The sequence below is a fragment of the Myotis nattereri genome (assembly GCF_964212035.1).
Source record: "Myotis nattereri genome assembly, chromosome: 7".
Taxonomy (NCBI): Eukaryota; Metazoa; Chordata; class Mammalia; order Chiroptera; family Vespertilionidae; genus Myotis; species Myotis nattereri.
This window is the reverse complement of record NC_138082.1, coordinates 53,339,433-53,361,160: the sequence shown is the minus strand read 5'-3', so window position 1 is coordinate 53,361,160 and position 21,728 is coordinate 53,339,433. Positions and strand designations below refer to the sequence as shown.

Here is a 21,728-nt window from a genome sequence, read left to right as displayed (position 1 = left end):
TGCTATGGCATAATACTTCACAAAGAAACATGTTATATATGTCCATGATCCTTACGGCCCATTATGTAACCTTTGAAAATGGACAAAGGACGAGTGGAAGAACATTCCTTTGATGTCAGCCCCAAAGGTGAAAATAGAATCCCAAACATTGTAATTACTGCTTTTCAGTGATTCCATGTGTGTTTAACAATTAGCAATTCATCCAAACCTTTTTTTAAAAACTGATTTCTAGTTCATCCTATATCATGTACTTAAGGGAAGAGATTTTCATAATTTTATAATTTCAGAATTCTACTACCATTATGCAAAACAATTCTTTGTCCTAAGCACTGACCCCATCTAAAACGTCAGTGGATAGCCTTTGAAAATGTTTGTCTTCACATATATTTGCCTTTGAAAATGTATTTGCTTTTTAAAAGTAGGTTGCATTTAGATTTATCACGTCTTTCATGCCACACTGAGCACTGAAAATCAGTAAACAGTTACATTTGCTAACAGCTCGAACTAGACAAAATGCCCTGCACAGAGAGAATGGCCATGAAATATTTACTGAATGAATGACTACTCTTGAAAAACCCTCACATAGACAAACAAAAATTAGGATGAGTTCCAGAAGTTTAAAACTACCCATAAAATGATACATATTAGCTAGATTATATTTTGAATTCTAGAATCAATAGCATTTAATTTTAAAATCATAATTAAATTAAACAATTGTATAATAGGCATACAAAAAACTAGATATAACCCACAGAAATAAGCACATGGCAAGAACTTCGTAAACACTGACTGAATTGAACAGAAAATGAATTAACCCTTTTTAGTTAAAGTTAATGTTATGACTGACATTTGATGAATTGGGTTTCCTCAAACCAACTTGTTTGACAAGGGATTCAGAAGTCTTGTTGAGACTTCTTATAAAAGAAGTGATACACTTCAATTTGGAAATCTTTTAGGGCAGCAGAACATCCTTATGTAAATTATTTTGACCCTTTAGACCTATTGTGGACCTAAATTTCTATAATTCTTCTGAGAATGCAGGACAATCTGAAGTACACAGTATTGTCTAAGTGTTTACTACAACTCAACCACAAAACATAAAGATTAACGTAATTTGTTTCTTAACTTGCCAATTCTCTGCTGCTTCTTAGCTGGCCACATTGCAAAGCATTTTTAAAAAATTTCTTAGTTTTAAGATGATTTATTTTAAACATATAGCCAAATTTAGAAAGGTGTATAACAGACATCTAGGGCCCATCACCCGTTCTGAAAAGATGTTAACATTTTAGCTCAGTAATAATAATGGAAACACACATTCAAAGAACAGGAAGAAGAGATTTGAAACTGATCAGATGGACAAAAGTTAGGAAATCTGACAACAGAAAGTGTTGCTCACGTGTGCTGAGACACATTTATTGCTGGGGGTGCATTCAGCTAACGCGGAGAGCAATTTAGGAAACACCTAGCAAAATTCTCATTTGCAAACGCTACTCCTATGCAAGAGATATCCATACAAATTGGAACTATTTAACTGCATATGTAATTTCTAGTTCTTCATTTAAAGAAGAACCCTTAAAGTTTTTATTTAAAATGTATTTTAATAAGAAAAAAGAATAGGATTTTGGAATACATGTACCAAATTGCATACAGGATTTAAGACAGTGAAATTAATTGAAACAGATTTCATAAATAAACTAGATAACATTGATTCTCTGGAATGTGGCATATGCCAGACCAAAAAGCCATGTACTAGATCAAAATTACAGAGCTTGATGCTAAGACTTTTGTAAGTTGTACTTTTAAAGGATGTGAATGGCAAAGTTCCAGAACTCCTTCAACTGTAGAAAAGAATTGCTTTAATTGCACAAATACATTAGGGAGGGTATGAACAACCCCCATGCTTTCCACTATATGGTGTCTTATTTCACACTTGTTAAGGTTTACACAACAGTGAGGCAGTACCTGAATCACTGCCCATGGTGCCTGAATCACTGCCCATGTTGCTGTTATGTCCAAGACTTTCATCTAAGCAGTTGACACTTCCTTCTGCCAAACTTGTGTCTGATTCTGCAAAGGAAAACATTTTAAAATATTTTTAAAATATTTCTGAGAATAAACATATTTTAACTACACACCTCTACAGCACACAGTACATACAGTTCAGTGCAAGTAAGAAAGGCACACCCAGATAATTATGCACAAAAGGTAAGAGTTTCTGGCAAGCTGCATTTAAACACTCCACTGTGGATGAGAAGCTGCGGGTAGTGAATCGAGTACATGTATCTACTTAAAGTACCATACATTCAATATGAGCGCTCATGCAAATTGGTAAGGATTTATGATTTTTGTCAGCCTCCCCCCCCCGCATGTAAATTTTGTCCAAGAAAAGATCTAGGCTTGACAATGTCATTTAAACAAAAAATATATTATATAGAAACCACTGAGTTATTTTCACGTAAAATGGTAGGTAATGAATAAAGTAAAAAAAAATAATAAAGAAGGTGGATTTACTCGTTAGTTATGAAAACAGCAGTTCAGTAACAAACATAATTGTACTATATTAAAAACAATTGGCTCAGGAAGAATATCATTAAAGCTTGGCACTGCAGTTGTACTGGAGCTTATGTGAGGTGGCAAATAATTTTTTTTTTATTGTAATGAAACTATGCTTCTGTGAATGGGTTGCAGTTAATGTGAGAGTGGCAAGGGCACAGCATTCATGTGTTAACCCCACTTTTCTGTTTTTAGTGCTTAGTATCAATTCTGTTTGGAAATCTTTCCAAGGGAAGACTTCCCTCCTTACAGTTTATTTCCAAGGATGTTTGCAGTCCAGTCCTCCAGGATCAGAACTATTGCTAAACTGGTAACAATAAATGAAAGATGGTCGCAAATGTTGGCTTTGGACTCCGAAGGATCTGTGACATCTGCTGTTGCAGTTGCTCTGTGCCTGACTTCCTCTATTTAAAATGAGGCTAGGACAATTCCCCTCATCGGGCAGGATAGTCATGCAATAATGTAGGTACAGTCAGCTCTGAGCACTTTAGCTTAATTCTGATGATTGGAAAATGAAATAAAATTCAAGCATTTGGCATACTAATAGGGCAAGAGTTTCATTTAATAATGTTCTTATAATTAATAACATTTCATTATACTTATAATTGTTAGATAACTATTATTTCATGCTAAAGCTGCTAAATGCACTAAATAAATTATGTATATTAATGTAGTCTTTATCCATTGAAAGTGGTCCGGGTGTCACACATTTGGGCTGGAAATAGAAATGGGTGAAAAATATACACATAGTATGTTATCGACAAAACTTCTCTGGAAGGAGACAATATACAAACTCTCTAAAACTACAGGTACCTTCTCTTACTTTAGCCATCTATATATTTAAGTCAGGTGTCTTCAATTATATGTACACACTGGAAGTGACTCTTTTTAGGTATATAGTCCGACGAATGTATACAGTTCATCACCACTATCACAGTCAAGATTTTTCCATCATCTTTAAAGACCCCTCACGCTCCTTCGTAGTCAGCTCCCTCCTGCCGTCTGTCCCCTGGCAGTCACTGACTTGGTTTCTGACCCTATACTTTTGTCTTTCCAAAATATCATATAAATAGATTGATAGAATGTGTAGCCTTTATGTTTGGCTTTAACTTAGCGCAGGCAGTTCGAGATGCATCCATGTTGTTCTCTCTATCAGTAATTTGTGCCTTTTTATTGCCGACTAGTATTTCACTGGGCATCTGTGACATCTATGGCCTCCCCCTGGCAACCCGGGTAAGTCTGTTTAGCTTAGGAAAGAACGGAATTACAGCCGGTGCCAATCAGATATGTGAGGTATCTCTCTTCAGAGTTAAGAGAATGCTATTAAGAAATTTGTAGAAAAATTCTCAATGGACACACATACTGTTTAAGTACATTAGCACAACATAAATATACTAATGTGAAAATACTGTGCTTATCAGTTGTGGTAGATTAGCTCTAAAACTCGGATTTGAGGAATCCCTTATGATCACACGGGGAAACCTGTACATCTCACTGAGAGATTTTAAATATGGCACTTTGCAATTCCCAGAGGTATGCCTTGTTAGGAGCTCAGAGGCGAGTGCGGGATAGAGCTGTCAAGTAGAACAGTGTTTTGGGCAGATGTACTGATGAAAAGAGAATGTGATTTGTAAGAAAAAGGCAAGGTGTAAAATGAGATGAGGAAAATACCATTGCAAGGCTAACTCCCAATCTTAGATGTATAGACCAAGATTTTAGAGACAAAAAAAATTAATTTTGACATGCTTTTCATATGCTGTATTAAATATGGTACTGAGACCTGAAAACAATACCCAAAACACGGATAAATACTAATAAATATTATCTACAATCTAACACTGTAGTTTTAAGTTTCCAACTAAGTGTAATCCAAATGGAAATTATATTTTATTTCTGTTTTGTTTTCTAATCACTAACAGTTAAACCATAAACTTAAACCTGCTCCATGTAAGTGTATAGTCAAGATTTTCCCCAAGCTTTGTTCTAACATGCATACCTATTTAATGCAATGCATGCAAATAATTAGTGAATATTAAAGACAGCTTCTACCCAAAATAGGGTATGATTAATTAAGTTTGCGATTTGGATTATTTTCATCTAATCAATAAATCTGCAATGTGTCACTGAACTTTGTGCTTTCACAGATGTAATATAAATTACATTTTAAACTCTCAGCATCCTCTGTGGTACATACCCATTATCACCTCCATGTTCTAGGTGAGAAACCACAGCTCAGAGAGGTTCGATCAGTGATTCAGATCACACAGCTAGAATAGGGCAGCGCTGGAAGTCCCATTATCTGATTCTATGTCCAGTATCCCAATGCTTTTACCCAACACTAGGCATGGCTGATAAGCTATGCGACGCTTTGTAAATAAGCAGACAATCCTGTAGCCACACTTCTAAGTGAAGTAAAGTTGTTTTTTAAGCATCTAGACATTTTCACTGTAATGTCAAATTTTCTATCAATCTTGAAACAGCTTGTCTTTGCAAGAAAAGTTGGATTTTTTATTTTGTTAATATTTCTGATTTCATCCATAGACTTTTGTTTACTTTACATTTAAATATCCACACTTATGTTAAAACTATTTTCTGCACACAAATAAAAGAATATTTGTATCCTGTTGACAAAATTAATTGCAATAATTCTGCTAGAGATCATATGGAAGTGAAGGTGACTATCAGAGGTCCATTTGTCATTTTAAGGATATATGTTTCCACTTTCTCAGTACAAAAATAAGTCTGTTTCCTAGACTGCAAATGCTTATGCACTTGACATATTTTTATTTCATAGAAATATAAGTACTCTAGGAAATAACTTTAATAATAGAAGAAAGCATATTGTATCTTCTATAACATTGAAAATATCTTCCCCAGAGATTTGATTTTCTTCCTGTATTCATTTTTTTTTTAAGTTATGTCATACACGTGCGTGCGCACGCGCACACACACACACACACACCAAAAAGCCAGATCCAGAAAGTGCTTAAGTGATACCAAAATTAAACCAACCTATTGAGTTTATAAGCCAAGAATTCCTGCAATGGACTATATAGAAATATCTTGTTTCACTCTGTACTTTTCACAGTATGTCAATCTGAACTGATGTCCTAATGGAAAAAGTCATGTGTCTATGATTTTAAAACAGATCAGATAAAATCAAGTCAACTGGAGACTGAGGGTTGCCATGAAAAGAGTACATGCTGTGGAGTCAGACAGATCGGTCTCCAGATCTACTCTCAGCCACTGCTAACAAGGGATTTAACCTTTTAAAAATTTTGCAATACAAATTGTAGTTTCTACTTTCTCATTTATTGTGAGAATTTATCAAGAAATAAATCATGAAGAGAAATATCTGAAATTCTTGTGAAGTTGCAGCTTGAAGAGGCTTTGAATATTTGAGTTTTATTACATAATACATTTAGTTAACTTTTATGTAGGTCTTATTTCCTCTAGGAAAAATACCAAAGCTAGTTATGAAACAGATCAGAAAATGCTGGTTATTTCTGTTAAAGAATAGCAGTTATTCATATCAAACTGTATGGAAATGAAGTAAAGTGTTACTCATCCAGTTAAAAGATGGGATTTTCTGTAATAATTTTGTAAACAACACAAAAAAGAACAGCTTTGCTTACGGCGATAGTGTCTACGACCAGTCCATAAGCCATAAGAAAAACTGCTTCTTTGCAAGCAGAACTTGAACATTTTTATTACTAATAAGGCAGAAATATTAACTGGAATCTGATAAATTTCATATTTAACATCCTCTGGACCTTAAATACTTTGAAAATATTTAAAACCCACTTAGAAACCTAATATTTTGAGGTAAAAAAAAAAAAATTCTATTGAAAAGCTCTTGATTGAAGGTCTTTTTAGAGCTATTTCAATGTAAAGTCCGCCCTCTGCTGGAAAATGCTATTATAACAATTTGTTGATAAGGAACATTGTGTTTTCAGCCTAAGACCTAAGTCTCATTAGGTAAGATACAAATTACTTCTCACTTCTATTCCTACAGGTGGCGCCCCTCCTGTTTTCAGCCTGGATGCACTTCTCAGTCCACAGACTATTTCTCTCCTACCGCTGGCCTCGGGCCATCCTGCATTCTCTTGGTTGGGAGGCGGTTTTGCATCAGAGCAGGAAGCCATGCAAGGGGCCCTGTGCCCACCCAGGAAGAAGGTCACCAGCAGACCCCGTTCTCCTGAGAGGCAGTGCTGCCGGGTCTGCAAACAGTCTAGTTCCTCTTGTCACGGTCACTTTATATCTATCCTAGCTCTGACCCTCCGATGCATGTTAGTAGCTTCAGGTCCTTAGCCATTCCTACTTCCCTCCAGTTGCCTAACCCCGCAGCCTAGCCGTCCAAGACCACCCCTGAGGCTTCCAACATGTGCACACCGGGGCCCTCACACAGAGCCAGCATGGACCTCTGGAGTGTGCTTAACTTTCTTGCCACTAATAATACATATTTCTTTTTCTTTTGACATAATCTTTTTTGAGAGGAAATAGATGACTTTTATTTTCAGCTAGCTCCATGTATATGGATGTGTGCGTGAGCGCGTGCGCGCGCACACACACACACACACACACACACACACGCTCACATTTGGGTCTGTCAGATTTTGCTCTCCATGCCAGGGAACATGTGTTCCCACAGAATGGAGAGAAGCCACCTCCACCCACCTTGCATATTCTCTCCTGGATCCAAGCTTCTAGGAAATGAGTTTCCCAAAGAGAAAGAGAGAGAAAAACACACATACAAAAAAACTCTCCTAGAACCTTAGCCCGCATGGCTGTCCGAGGAGCTCCTTGCTCCCGTTTATGGAATTATAAAATTCATACACTGAAATGTTCTAGTCAGAATTAAATTTGAGTTGTGTGTGAGGACATTGGCGTACATTGTATCTCTATGCCCTTTAGCCTTTAGAGTTGGGTCTCAAATAGAAAGGTAGTTATTAAATAGTTATTAAAGTACAGGGTTGTGAGGATAACATACCCACTAGGACAACCCATTCATTCACTGCCAGTCAGTAACACAGGCACAAAGCCCTAGCGCAGAGTCAGGTATGAGTGATGAGTCAGATGACCACATGGCAAGCAAATCTTGGCAATAACAAGGTTTAGGGATGGCAAGGTGGGAGATGAATTGCAAAGTTCTTAAGCTGATAGGCAAGAGAAGCTGTGCAAGTTAAGCAGACATAAACAGACTCATGAGGAAAGTGTGTGGAGAGATACATCTATGGGTGTCCCGGTAAATGTTCAGAATTCGGGCTCTTAATATAGGAGGGGGGAAGCCACAATTTGAAACTGTTAGCCAATTTCCAGTGTAAGTATTCCCACCACGGCTCATTTCAAGCCATGGGGTGATGTCACTGTGTGGACTTGGGGAGTCCTGTGCCTGTTGGGCTCCTGCAAGCCGGTATCAGCCACTCCCAGCACCTCAAAGGATACTTTCCTCTAATTAAGGGCTTTCCTACAAACATCATCTCAGGTAATCACATATGCTTTATGCTAGTACTTTATAATTGTTCAAATGATGAATGATAAACTTTTAAAAAAATGATTTTTCAGAGAGAGGAAGTGAGAGGGAGAAAGAGAGAGAAACATCGATGTCCGTTCAAGCCCTACAGGAGACTGAACATGCAACGCGGGTGTGTGCTCTGACCGGAATGGAACCGACGACTGTTTGATGCACTTGTGAGGATGCTCCAACCAACTGAGCCGCACCGGCCAGAGCATGATGATAAACTGCTAACAGTGTTTTTGTTGTTGTTGTTGTTTTGTTTTGTTTTGTTTTTTGTTTTAAGCTGTGGTACATTTACATAATGGAATACTCCTCAGCCATAAAAAAGAAGGAAATCTTACCCAACAACATGGATGGACCTGGAGAGCATTATGCTAAGTAAAATAAGCCAGGCAGAGAAAGACAAATACCATATCATTTCACTCATATGTGGACTCTAATGAACAAAATAAACTAACAAACAAAATAGAAACAGTCTCATGGAGAACAGACTGACAGCTGTCAGAGGGGAGGGGACCGTGAGGCTGGGTGAAAAAGATGTAGGGATTAAACAAACAAACAAATGCCTCATAGACACATACAGCAGTATGGTGATTACCAGAGGGGAAAGGGTGGGGGGAGGAGGAGGAGGTATGGGGAGATAAACTGTGATGGAAGAAGACTTGACTTGGGGTGATGAACACACCATACAATATACAGATGATGTATTATAGAATTTGTATTAACCAGTGTCACCCCAATAAATTCAATAACAAATAAAAATAAAAGCATATCCTTTTGCCTTAGAAAAGCATTTGTAAAAATCATAGAGAAACCCCTGAATTCTCAGTGATCTTCGAAATCTCCTCTGCCACCTCCCTCCTCCACAAATCCTCCCCACCCTAATCAAACTGTCCCCCTGAATACACTTTGTTATAGGATTTTTCTGTGTTTATTACAGCTGGAGAACGATGCTTATTGTATATAATAAATATATTATGTAACTGTATTAATGCATTTACTCCCTGCCCCCACACAGGCATAGCCTCCCCCATTACCCGCATCTCCCACGCTGAACGCATTTTGCACTCTGCTATACCTGCACTTTTGTTCATGTTGTTTGTGCAGGCTAAAATGCTGCCTGCCACTTCTGTTCACAAACCCAACACAGGACCTTCACGGCTCAGCCGGAATGTCTCATACTCCTCCTCTGCTAAGCTCTCTCTGTCTTCCTTTTTTTTTTTTTTTGCAAGTCTTCTCTCCTCATCCTTTACGTTCTATTTGGCTGTAGATAGATTACCATTTCTCTTTGGGGCCTTGTAACTTGTTTTCTTGAACTGGATTATAAACACTTTGAGGGTGAAGCCAATACCTCAGTGCTTGGTTCTTGACCAACGAACTTTATTTCCACTGCTCTAGTTTCTAGTCCTCATTCGCACACCAAAATAGAGAAGGTAAGGTCTAATAATAAAATTAATGCTAGAATCACCATCTTTGTTAAAATTTGCTAAAATCCCCCACAAATAAACAAAAAATACACATTAGGTTTGTGGCCATAAAAGGGGTGTCATGAAAATAAATCTAGCATGTATTAGCTGAACACTAGGGAGATTTCTTTTCATCAAAATATCTTTCTCCTCAATTCTGAGATAAGAATGGTAAACCTCCTAGAGCTATTATGCAATTATAAGTCATATAACAGATCTAGATGGCCCATGACAGGTTTCAAATAAAATAAAAACCTATACTTTTCTTTAAAAAAAACATCAATATCAACATCAACATCTTTCTCTCAGCTCAAATTCTTATCTGCCTTTCGGATTGCCTCAACAGTCCAATAATTAATGAAACTAAAATTAGAAAAATATAGAAGTAAAGGAGCACTGTCTTAATTCAAACCAATGCTGCAATAGGATAGGCAATTCTGACACACCCTTTTCTTTCCCACTAAGTTCCCAACTGCTATATGGTGTTTATTGGTAGAGATTCTAAGAATTTCTAAATTTCTAGAGGTTAGTGCTATAGAACATTATTCTTGTCCTCAAGTGCAAGGATAAATTTTGTGGCATTTTAACAGAAAATAGTTTAGGCCAAATCTAAGATTGGACTTTGGTCTATAAAAAGGCAAAACAAAACAACAACAACAAAAGTGCTGGAACAGATTGGGCCAGGGAGAAGGAGGCTGTTTTATAAAGGTCAATTTTTAAACCCCTCCTACAGAACATGATCTATGCAAAATATATCCACAATATATTCCAAAGCATAATGTCACCGGATAAACCTAAGGAGTGGAACATATGGGAGAATATGAAAAAGAAGGTATTAAAGTCTGAAAACAAGCAGGTTGGTAAGCTCATTAGCTGGGGTGGAATTTTAAAATCTTCACGTGAGCGAATATGTAAATCAAAATATACACATGCATTCATAGTCATGCGCACCGTACATTCACACATGGCACCGTTACATTATACTGTTACCTTATACTAGAACAGTGAAATTTCAGTCTCGTTATAAATGTAAAAGCGCCCTCTGCTGGCCAATCTGGGGTATTTGCATTTTCTAGTTTGACAACAGGAAGATTCAACATAGGATGATAAAGTTTCTGGGAAACTCCGCATGACAGTAAGCTTATTCCAAGTACAATACTTTTTTTAGTTGTGCGTCTCATTTACTTCACTTTTATTTTAGTGTAGAGCTTTAATTTAAAAAATAGTATAATAAAAATATCGATGCAACATAACTACTCACTTGCAACAAAACTAGCAGACAACTAAAACTGATTGTGTGATTGATTTGATTGTACACTTAGAGAATTTTAAAAATCCAGAGAAGTATGTGCTTGCTCTAAGTAAAATAGTTTTAATAGAAAAAAAGGACACACCCATCAGTAGGCTTTATGCCCCACCGATGTTTTCTAGGGAAGTGTGGTTTAGAGAAACATCGAAGTTTCCAATATCTTCTTGTTATAAGATAACCAGTGACTTCAGAAAGCAGACCTACAGCACCCAGCATTAAAATCCTACTACTAGTCTGAGAACTAGTCAAAATTATTGTGCTAACTTGGAAAAAGAAATAACTTTTATTGACCACCGTTTTAATGGGAAGCAGTTGGAAGGAGGAAGGAAGAACTGCCAGCCCCCAACGCGGAGACCTGATGAAGTCACCCTCCAGACCTACTGGGGAATTCTGATATACTGCTCCTAGGATGAAGGGGAGATTAACTAAAATTGACCTTGGGACAGGCCACTGCTTTTAATGGCAAATCTGTCTCACCCATGAGATGTATTAAGGAGTAAAAGGAGCCAGAAAAACAATATATGATGAATATTTGCATTAAAATCATACATAATTAACATTTGTATGCACTATACAAATATTTTAGAAACTGGTTCAGAAATAAAATTACAGAAGTCTTCATTTGAACTGGGAAATAATTCAAGTCAATTTTTTTCTTTCTGCATATGAAAATTCATATGTACAGATGATGTGTACCTTAAGTAAAAAGTTTCTTTCAATGCCATTTTGGTAACTGTATTTAAAATCTTAACACAATATATTAGAATTAAAAATAAAGTTTATACATTATCAGTATCAATAAGATACACAAAACACAATTATGCAAATGCATATTAGAGACTATGGGAGGCTTTCATATACTTTTTGATGGTTAATTCTGTCAAAGAATGCCAATGTAGGCAAAAATCCTTTCATAGTAAATTTGCAATATAAAATTCAATCAACAGAACTCCAATAACTTCTTTGGGTTACTGGCATTTTACAAGTAATTTACATCAGTACTTTTAGTTCTGTAGAGCAACAAGAAAATAACAGACACTTGGATTAATCCACAGCAGCAGTGTCTATGCCCTAAAGCATAGTATAAATCTGCTCCCAAATCTATATCACAAGGATCTTCTAGACTAGAAGATTGGTAATGTCCATGTACTGGATGGAGTCCTCAGATTTCTGTATATCTTACTGTACTCTTAAATGTTCTCAGGCATATACATATATATATATTTTTTCCATTGATTTTAGACAAGAAAGGGGAGGGAGGGAGAGATAGAAACATCAACAATGAGAGAATCACTGATCAGCTGCCTCCTGCACATCCCACACGGGGGATTAAGCCTGCAACCTGACCGGGAATGGAACTGTGACCTCCTGGTTCATAGGTCGATGCTCAACCACTGAGCCATGCGTGCTGGATGATTATATAGATTTTGATTGTCTGTACTTTTCTTTCACAGCACTTACTACAGTAGTATTGCATAGCACTTACTATGCAGCTAATATAGTGACTAATGTTCGCCCGACACGCCCATCAGTTGAAAGCACCAGGGGCAGAACCAGTTTCTGTTATTCCCACACTGGATTTACTTTCCTGGGACATGACAGACATTTGCTAATGAAACAGTGAAGGGCAGAGAGGAAGGGAGGAAACCCCAGAGCAAAAGATAACCCTTTCTGCTCCCTATGGTCATCATGAAGATCCATTTTCCCCCCACAAGATGTAGCTTTAAATTCTAAGGAAATAGATATTTAAAAGTTTTGCTTTTAACTTTGTCCACTTAGAGACTCAGAACCCTCCACACATCAGGCACACTCTGATGAGATGCACTAGGCAATCTTTGAGGAAAAACCCTTATTTGAGATGCAGGATCATGTCCGAGTCTCTATCCTGTCTTCAATTCTTTCCAGTGTGAATTTAAAAAATAGCCAGTAACCCACCAAGATGTCACGTAGCCTATCAAGGAAATGTAATAAAAGGTGAAAACCCCAAAGTCAGACAGTGGGTATTGCCATTCCTACAGAATCAAGATTTCTGAAGGAAAGCGCAACTGCTCAAATGGAAAAGGAAAAGTCTTCTAAGGTGCCGGTGTAAGAGCTTTGCCATTCTACACATGAAATCTCGCTGATTAACGGGTAGTCCCGGACCAGCCCGAGCAGCATGGGCTGGGAGCCAGTGGGGAAGGCAGAATCCCAGGTCCCACACAGGACCTACTGAATCAGAGTCTGCATTTCAACAAGACCCCCTGCTCCAGTTGACTCCTGTGGACATTCAAACTTCAGGTGCCTTGCATGAAAAAGCAAGCACCGTGTACAAGCCTAAATAGCAGACAAACTAGAAAAAAAATCGCTACTACTCATGACAAAGGATAGCTATAGGTAGTTCATATAAACCAGCAAGATTATAAAGAACCTCTTAGAAAAACAGTTAGGTGATTAACAAAAACAAACAAAAAAGAATGAACTTGTAAACATGTTTTTCACTAGGAATTAAAAAATTCAAATTGAAATAATAAAATATTTGAAAATATTACCCATTCTTATAGAAGAGATTTCAAGGCAAGAGGTACGCTCTCTATTGTTGGAGGACATGTAAATTGATACCAGTTCCTGGTGTAAAATTTGACATTATTAAATGTCTTAAAATTGTAGAAATCATGCCCTGACCGGTTTGGCTCAGTGGATAGAGCGTCAGCCTGCAGATTGAAGGGTCCTGGGTTCGATTCCAGTCAAGGGCATGTACCTTGGTTGCGGGCACATCCCCAGTGGGGGGAGTGCAGGAGGCAGCTGATCGATGTTTCTCTCTCATCGATGTTTCTAACTCTCTATCCCTCTCCCCTCCTCTCGGTGGAAAAATCAATAAAATATATTTTAAAAAAATTGTAGAAATCATTTGATCCAGAAATTTCAATTATGTCATATGTTTATAAAAATCAAACTGAGACATAAATACAGTTATTGTAGCATTATTCACAATGTAGAAATTTGGAAGCACCTTAAATGTTCAATAATTAAATAATCCATTCTAATGCATCCAGATGCAATTATTATTCTGTTTTTATAAGTCATTCTGTAGAAGAACATCAAATGAACAGAGGAGAAATGTCCTTATATATAAACATCCAGGTGTGTAAACCTACCGGAAGGCTACACATCCAATTGTTAAGAGTGATCTATACTGAAGGAGAATGGGCCACTTTCTTTGTATGTTTCTATGTTTTCAAATTTGCTGCAATGCAGCCATATTACTTTTCTGAGTCAAAAATAGTAAACTTTACTAGTGGTATGCGAGGGTCAGCTTAATACCAGCTCACAATAGCCAATTGTTAAATTTTGAGAAATTTTGTGAGCCAGCTGTTAAGCACAGCATTTTAAAAAAATTAAATTACATAAACTTACAATTAAATAAATTACATTAAAACAAAGGCAATAAATACTTAAAACCCACCATTCCTGATCATCTTACTGTATTATCTAAGCTTATTGCATCTGTATGGTGGGAATCTTACATAATGGTATGCTGCTGCGCATCTCTCCCCATCTTTGTACTCAGTGACGTTATGATGGAGGCTTAAAATCAGCCTTAGTGAGAGCATTTACACCAGGGACATTGGTATACACTGCCAATCAGGCCTTTTTTTCTTTTCCCCAGAGAGCTACTTGTTAAAAATGTATCAGCATACCACAGACTTTACGTATTTCTTGAAAATAGAACATGACCCTTTTGAGGAGGTAGGGGAGGAGGGAAGAATTCTATCATGAAAAAATTAGGGAGAGGAACAAAATTAAATTGATTTGATCCTTCCAGGGTTGTTTCATATAAAAACGATGGACTTGAATGCTCTCTGAGAGCATACCCGCACCTTTCTTCCCTCAGAGGCCTGCATCTTTACTTTTCTCTCTTAAACCCAGGAGACTTGCAACCAGGGGAGCGGTGGGCAGTGGCACCTCATCCCTCACTAACCCCCTGAACCTGTCCCCAAGGCCTCCTTTTCTCTGAGTTTTCCGTGAGCTAGGCTCTCTCCTGTTGCTACTTCTACCCTAAGCCCTTCCTTGTTTCACTGTCTCCAGCTTTAATAAATATACTCTCAAAATAAATAAAAATACAAAGGTGGATATGGTGGTATCAGTGCTCACACTGTTAGATACTGCAGTTCAAGCCAACACCAGTCTAGCACCTGTTCATCTGCCTTTCTACAGCCTTGGTTTTACGCTACAATCCAGCCGAACCGCTCAGAGACTTCCTGGTCTGTAAAGTAGGGGAAAAGGTAATGGCCTTACTTAATCATCAGAGCTTTGCATGCAACAAGCTGCTCAACAAATGGGACTTGTTCTGAGAAATGGCTTTAGGTGGTTTTGTTTTTGTGCGAACATCACAGAGTTCACTTACACAAATCTGGGTGGGATCGCTTACTGCACACCTAGGCTGTATGGTGTAGTCTATGGCCAACAGACTACAAGCCTTCACAGCATGTTACTGTACAAAACAACAGAAGATTACATCAAGCACAAGGGAAATGATGCAATCAAGAGATGCAGTAAAATGAGATGTCTGAGGCTACTGCCAGGATAACGCGGCATACTGTTTTAAAGCAAACTGTTTTATTTCCAAGTAGAAAGAGTACACTCTAAAATAATGATAAAAAGTATAGGACAGTGAATACGTAAAACAGTAACATAATCGTGTTTTGTTTTGTTTTTATCCTCACCTAAGGATATTTTTCCCATTGATTCTTTAAGCAGTGGTTCTCAACCTTCCTAATGTCGCGACCCTTTAATACAGTCCCTCATGTTGTGGTGACCCCCAACCATAAAATTATTTTCGTTGCTACTTCATAACTGTAATGTTGCTACTGTTATGAGTCGTAATGTAAATATCTGATATGCAGGATGTATTTTCATGGTTACAAATTGAACATAACTAAAGCATAGTGATTAATCACAAAAATAATATGTAATTATATATGTATTTTCCGATGGTCTTAGGAGACCCGTGTGGAAGGGTCATTCGACCCCTAAAGGGGTTGCAACCCACAGGTTGGCCACCCACAGGTTGAGAACCGCTGCTTTAGGGAGAGTGGAAGGAAGGGGGAGAGGTAGAGAGAGAGAAACATCAATGTGAAGATATGAGAGAGAGACACATCCACCCGTTGCCTTCCCCATGCATCCCGACCAGTACCATCCAGACCAGGGCCAGGGATCGAGCCTGCAACCAGGTATGTGCCCTTGACTGGAGTCGAACCCAGGATGCTTCAGTCCATAGGCCAGCACTCTATCCTCTGAGGCAAACCGGCTAGGACACATAGTCCTTTTAAAACCTGTTATGTACTGTACGTAATTGCGAATGTTACACCTTCAGATGACTGGCAGCTTTTTGTTTCCAAGAGCATCATCACAAGCACCTGAGCCGCGCATTGCACTACCACCGTACACAGCTAGGACTAAGACGTCACAAGGCAATAGGTGTGTTTCCGCTCCATTATGATATAGTGAGACCACAGTCCTACGTGCGGTCTGTCACTGACCAAAACGTCCTTATGTGGCACATGACTAGAATGTATTTGAAAGAACATTGAAAACCATGAAAATATGGGACATGCTTATGATATTTATCACATCAAAAGGCCTGCAGATGTCTTAGAAAGTAAAATTAGAACCAAATGTGTTCATATTCATAACATATTAATATTGCATTAGTTTTGAAAACATTTTTAGCCACCAAGAGGAATTATTCTAATTTATACTCTTCTAAAAATATTATTTTAATAAAAATGTTCACAAGGCCCCAAAAGCCCAAATTTTATCCCTCTGCTTAACAGACCCCGATGTCATCGATGCCCCGATGGGTTTTTGTGATGTAGTCATTAGTGTACAAAAAGCACGTATGTGTTCCAAGTACCTGAGACTACGGAAGAATCCGTAAAAGATGATTCCACTGAATTGCTTTGAATGTCCCAGGCATCTTTCTCTGGACTTGACTGATCTGTGGCTAAAAGAAGTGGCTCTTTATCTTCAGGACTGTCTTCTTGTGATGAATTCTCACTTCCTATGAATAAAAGCATTAGAATGTAAAGCATAGCGCAATGCAAGTTTTCATGCCGTGTACAAAAGGCCATTACTGCTATTTTGACAATGAAATGGGGGGTTCCTAATAGAGATTTAATTGAATATACCTCAATACCTTGAGATTCTAATCAGAATATTTCAGACCATCAAACCTCAGAGGGAAGGTAGGGGAGGGTGGGGGTAAGGGGGAGAGATCAACCAAAGGACTGTATGCATGCATATAAGCCTAAACAATGGGCACAGACACCAGGGGAGTGAGGGCATGAGTGGGGGATGGGGGGGATGGGGGGATAAGGACACATATGTAATACCTTAATCAATAAAGAAAAATATTTTAAAAAATTGTATTACCATGGTGAGCTTTTATACACTATAAATGCCTGTTATTGTTACTCTGAAAACCAAGTTGGGGTTTCTCTTAGAGATTTGCCCAAATGTACTTCAGTACCTTCATGTTTTGAAAGGCTTGGGATGTGTTTTTTGTTCTGACACAGTATTTTTATTATTAATACGGTCATAATGAGTAATTCTTTGCAATGATCAAATTTTGCCTAAAAAGACAACATGATATTATTCTAGTCACAGGAAAGGTGTGTGACGATTTCCTATCCGATCATCACCTTTAGGAAGTAAGCCACGTATTCAGGGATGCAAAGCCACATTTAAGGCTGAATTAATGAAATGCAAATTGGGTGGTGGTTTTTCTTTAGCTTGTGCTCTTGCCATTTTGTTCCCTCACTGTGTGTTTTACGGGAGATGTACATATGCTTTAATGTCAGCCTGAATGCATGTATTCTGAATTTCTGGGGATTTTTAAAAATTCAATAAAATATTCTACATCCTTTATTTCTTCTTTCCTTTATTTCCCCAGTCTGGCCTTGCTTCCTTCAACCCACATATATTGAGCATTTTCTTAAGGGACTATTTGTTTACAAAAAAAAAACAACAAGATTTTCTGTCCTTCTGAAGCTGCAATCTGTCAGAGAAGACTGATCCCATAAAGAAAAAATTTAAGTATCATTTTGGATTAGGTCATCTTACAAAATAAGGGGCAAATGAGTCATGTGTATAAAGAATTTCCTGAAAAACTGTTGTGTCTTTGGACTTTGTCTTTGGCCAGACAACTTGACAATGTATGCAGCTACATATTAACTATGTTTGTAGTTTATAATCATAACAGTCAATTGTTTGGGGCTTACTATATAAGCACTTTGCATAGGTTAAATAATTTAATTCTCAAAATAACCCTAATAAATAAGCAACATTATTATCCCCATTTCACAGAGAAGTAAACTGAGGCATGGAGAGGGCAAGTACCTGGCCAAAGTCACACATTCAGGGACGTAAAGGAACAAGAGCTCAGTAAGCATAAGGATTCAGAGCCTAGGCCACCATAACAAAATGTTATAGACTGAGTGTCTTGAGCAACAGAATTTCATTTTCTCACAGTTCTGTGGATTGGAAGTCTAAGATCAATGTGCTAGCAAAGTTGGTGTCTGGTGAGAGCTCTTGCTCTTTATTTAGGTTGCAAAAGGTCACCTTCTTACTATGTCATCACATGGGGGGGGGGGAGTGGAGAGGGAGAGAAAGAGAGAGAGAGATTGAGAGAGAGAGAGAAGAAGGAGAAAGAGGAAGAGGAGAAGGAGGAGGAGGAGGAGGAGGAAGAGGAGGAGGAGGAGGAGGAGAAAAAGAAAATATCTCTTCTTCTTCTTATAAGGCCACAGTATTATTGGATTAGGGCCCGCCATTTTTACCTCATTTAACTTTAATTATCTCCTTAAAAACCCTATATCCTGATACAGTCTCATTGGGAGTTAGGGCTTCAGCATATGAATCCAGTCCATAGCCGCTCCTACCACAAGAATAATCACAGCTAACTTTCTGGTCAGTAAGACCTACTAGGAAAATGCTTAGATTTCCATGATAAGATGTACTGTTCAGCAAACAACACTGAAATTCCTGGTCTGCTGATTAGATTTCCTTAAGAAATAAAAATTCAGTCCCACTTGTTTGGAATGAGCTGGCGGGGGCGCAGAGGAATGCTGAGCCCCAGACAGAGATCGGCACTTGCCATTTGACCTTTGAAAAGAAGCTTAGAGATCCAGGTCTCTTCTCTCCCTGCCCTCATGAGAGCCCGCATACCTGAGTCAACATCCATCATCATTCCCTTTGGTCGAAAGAGAGAGAAATCCCAGGACCCTGCCATGGGCCCAGGGAGGGATAGAAGGGTGAATTGGTGTCACTGTTTTTCTTTTCACAAGGACTCTCCCCTTGTATCAAATGTTTGGCCTGGCCAGCCAGGATATATACACATGAGCAGAGAGAATCTGGATAAACTAGTCCCCAAGTCATTCTGAAAGAAGCATCAAGACAAGGTTATTGCATATAATGAGGACAGAAACGAGGGAGGTATGTGAATATTAGGTGGAAGTGATGAGGTGTGTTTAACACAGGCATTACGTGAGATTTACTATACATACTCTCCATAGACTGTTATTGTTCAAAGAACTATAATTTGAAAAATTATGTTAAACTTCTAACAAGGCACTTTGTAAAGTAGAATTTAAAAAAAGATCTTAGCAAGAAATATTGCCAGACATGCTGTCCATGTCTGGAGAAATCTAGAAGACACTTTGTAGCAAATCTTTTAGACCCTTTCCTAAACAATTACGTCACTGAACACAACTGGGGGATGGATATGAGAAGGCCTTTTGTGATTTTTAAAGGCTGCCCTTTCTAATACCCTTTGATACACTGAGGCCAAAATTTCCCTGGGAGTGAAAACCAAACTAGTCATTTCCTTTTGAAGTTTAAGTCCTAGAATGTTTGTCCTGAATGGAGGTGTTTGCATGGGGTCTTGAAAGGAAACTCATCATGAGATGGGGGAGTCTGGCCTGGCGTCCAGCTCATCCATGAGGTGTGCAGGAAAAATTTGGCGCCATCATTGTATGTAGCTTCGGCTGGAAGTACCTCTAGATTTAGAAAACTGGCCTTGGAGATATGCTATGGAAACAATGGCTGGGCTGTAACATATAAGTGCAAAAAACCGTAATCTTGATGTTGCAACTGAGGCCTCTCCAGAGAACTGAAGCAAAGTAAAGATGCTTCTGATTGAGAAGAAATGTTTTTTTTAAACCAGGTGGCAGTCTCGATTTGGCTCATGGGTTATACTTTTCCAACACTGGCAAATTTACTACACCAGATCATAGACTTTTTTCTCTTTTTACTGTCTACTGAAGAGCTTTTTATTGTTTGTTTTGTTTTTTATTGTTTAAAGTGTTACAAATAGTAGCACATATGTCTTCTTTTCCCCCCATTCACCTCCCCCTGGTCCCCCCCCCCCCCCGGCACATGCCCTCACTCCCCCGCCCCCAGTGTCTGTGTGCATTGGTTATGCTTATATGCATGCATACAAGTCCTTCGGTTGATCACTTACCCCCACCCCCCCAACCCTTCCCAGCCTTCCCGCTGAAATTTGACAGTTTATTCAATGCTTCTTTGTCTCTGCATCCATTTTTGTTTATCAGTTTCTGATATTCATTATAGTCCACAAATAAGTGAGATCATTTGATATTTATCTTTCTCTGACTGGCTTATTTCACTTAGCAAAATGCTCTCCAGGTCCATCCATGCTGTTGCGAATGGTAAGAATTCATTCTTTATTACAGCAGTGTAGTATTCCATTGTGTAGATGTACCATAGTTTCTAATCTACTCATCTGCCGATGGGCACTTAGGCTGTTTCCAAATCTTAGCTATTGTAAATTGTGCTGCTATGAACATAGGGGTGCATATATCCTTTCTGATTGATGTTTCTGTTTTCTAAATAAAAGACTTAAACGTAAGATGGGAAACCACAAAAATCTTAGAAGAAGCCATAGGCAACAAAATAGCAGACATTTGTCATGGCAATATCTGCCGGGAGCCGGTCCATCCTTGCTGTTTCAAGGGACCTGGCATATATGGCATACTGTTCTTGATATGTTTGCTCACCTTCTTGGCACTATGTGTTTTAACCAAGGTCACCTCTCTGAGAAAGGTTGTTTCCCCAGGTAGGGATTTTCCCCTGAAGTTAGGGAGGGAATAAAACCTCTTAACTAAGTGCCAGGAGGGTAATTAATCACTTTAACTACAAACAATCATGCTTAAGCTACATAATCTTTACTCCCTGGAATGGAGATAAGAAACGCCCTAACCTTTGGAATAGAGATTGATAGGATTGGAATCAACTGGTATAAATACAGATGTAAGAAGACAGAACTTAGAAGACAGAACCTACATAGAACCTAGAGACAGAAGAACTTCACTGGAGAGAACATGGCAAAAGATCCTGGACAGAAACTGGCAACAGAACCTAGAGACAGAACCTAGCGAGAGAACATGGCAAAAGATCCTGGACAGAAACTGGCAACAGAACCTAGAGACAGAACATAGCGAGAGAACATGGCAAAAGATCCTGGACTGAACCTGACTATAGAACATGGCAAGAGAACCTGACTAGAAACTGGCGACAGAACCTAGCAAGAGAACATGGACACAGAACCTGGCTGGAGATCCTAAGCAGAACCTCTCTGAAGATCCAGAACAGAACTTGGCTGGAGACCCTGGCTAGGCTGCTGATCAACTGAACGCTGTCTCCGTGTCATTCCTTCCTTCTTCGCCGACTCCGTCCACACCTTTGGGGACCCCTGGACCTGCTGGGGTTGGACCCCAGCAAATATCTTTACTGATATAGCTCCTAGAGCAATGGAAACTAAGGAGAAAATAAACAAATGGGACTACATCAAAATAAAAAGCTTCTGCACAGCAAAGGAAACCATCAA

At 38.5% G+C, this 21,728-nt stretch overlaps 1 protein-coding gene across 1 annotated transcript in view; it reads right to left on the bottom strand.

The window, feature by feature from the left end:
* The window catches only part of IFIH1 (interferon induced with helicase C domain 1), a 61,199-nt gene that overhangs the window by 29,427 nt on the left and 10,044 nt on the right, over positions 1 to 21,728 (bottom strand). Inside the window, exons 3-4 of the mRNA XM_081095329.1 lie at positions 16,740 to 16,886; positions 1,963 to 2,067 (exon numbers count right to left, since the gene is read on the bottom strand). Coding sequence (XP_080951455.1) covers positions 1,963 to 2,067; positions 16,740 to 16,886 — 252 coding nt within the window. The remainder of the gene's footprint in view (positions 1 to 1,962; positions 2,068 to 16,739; positions 16,887 to 21,728) is intronic.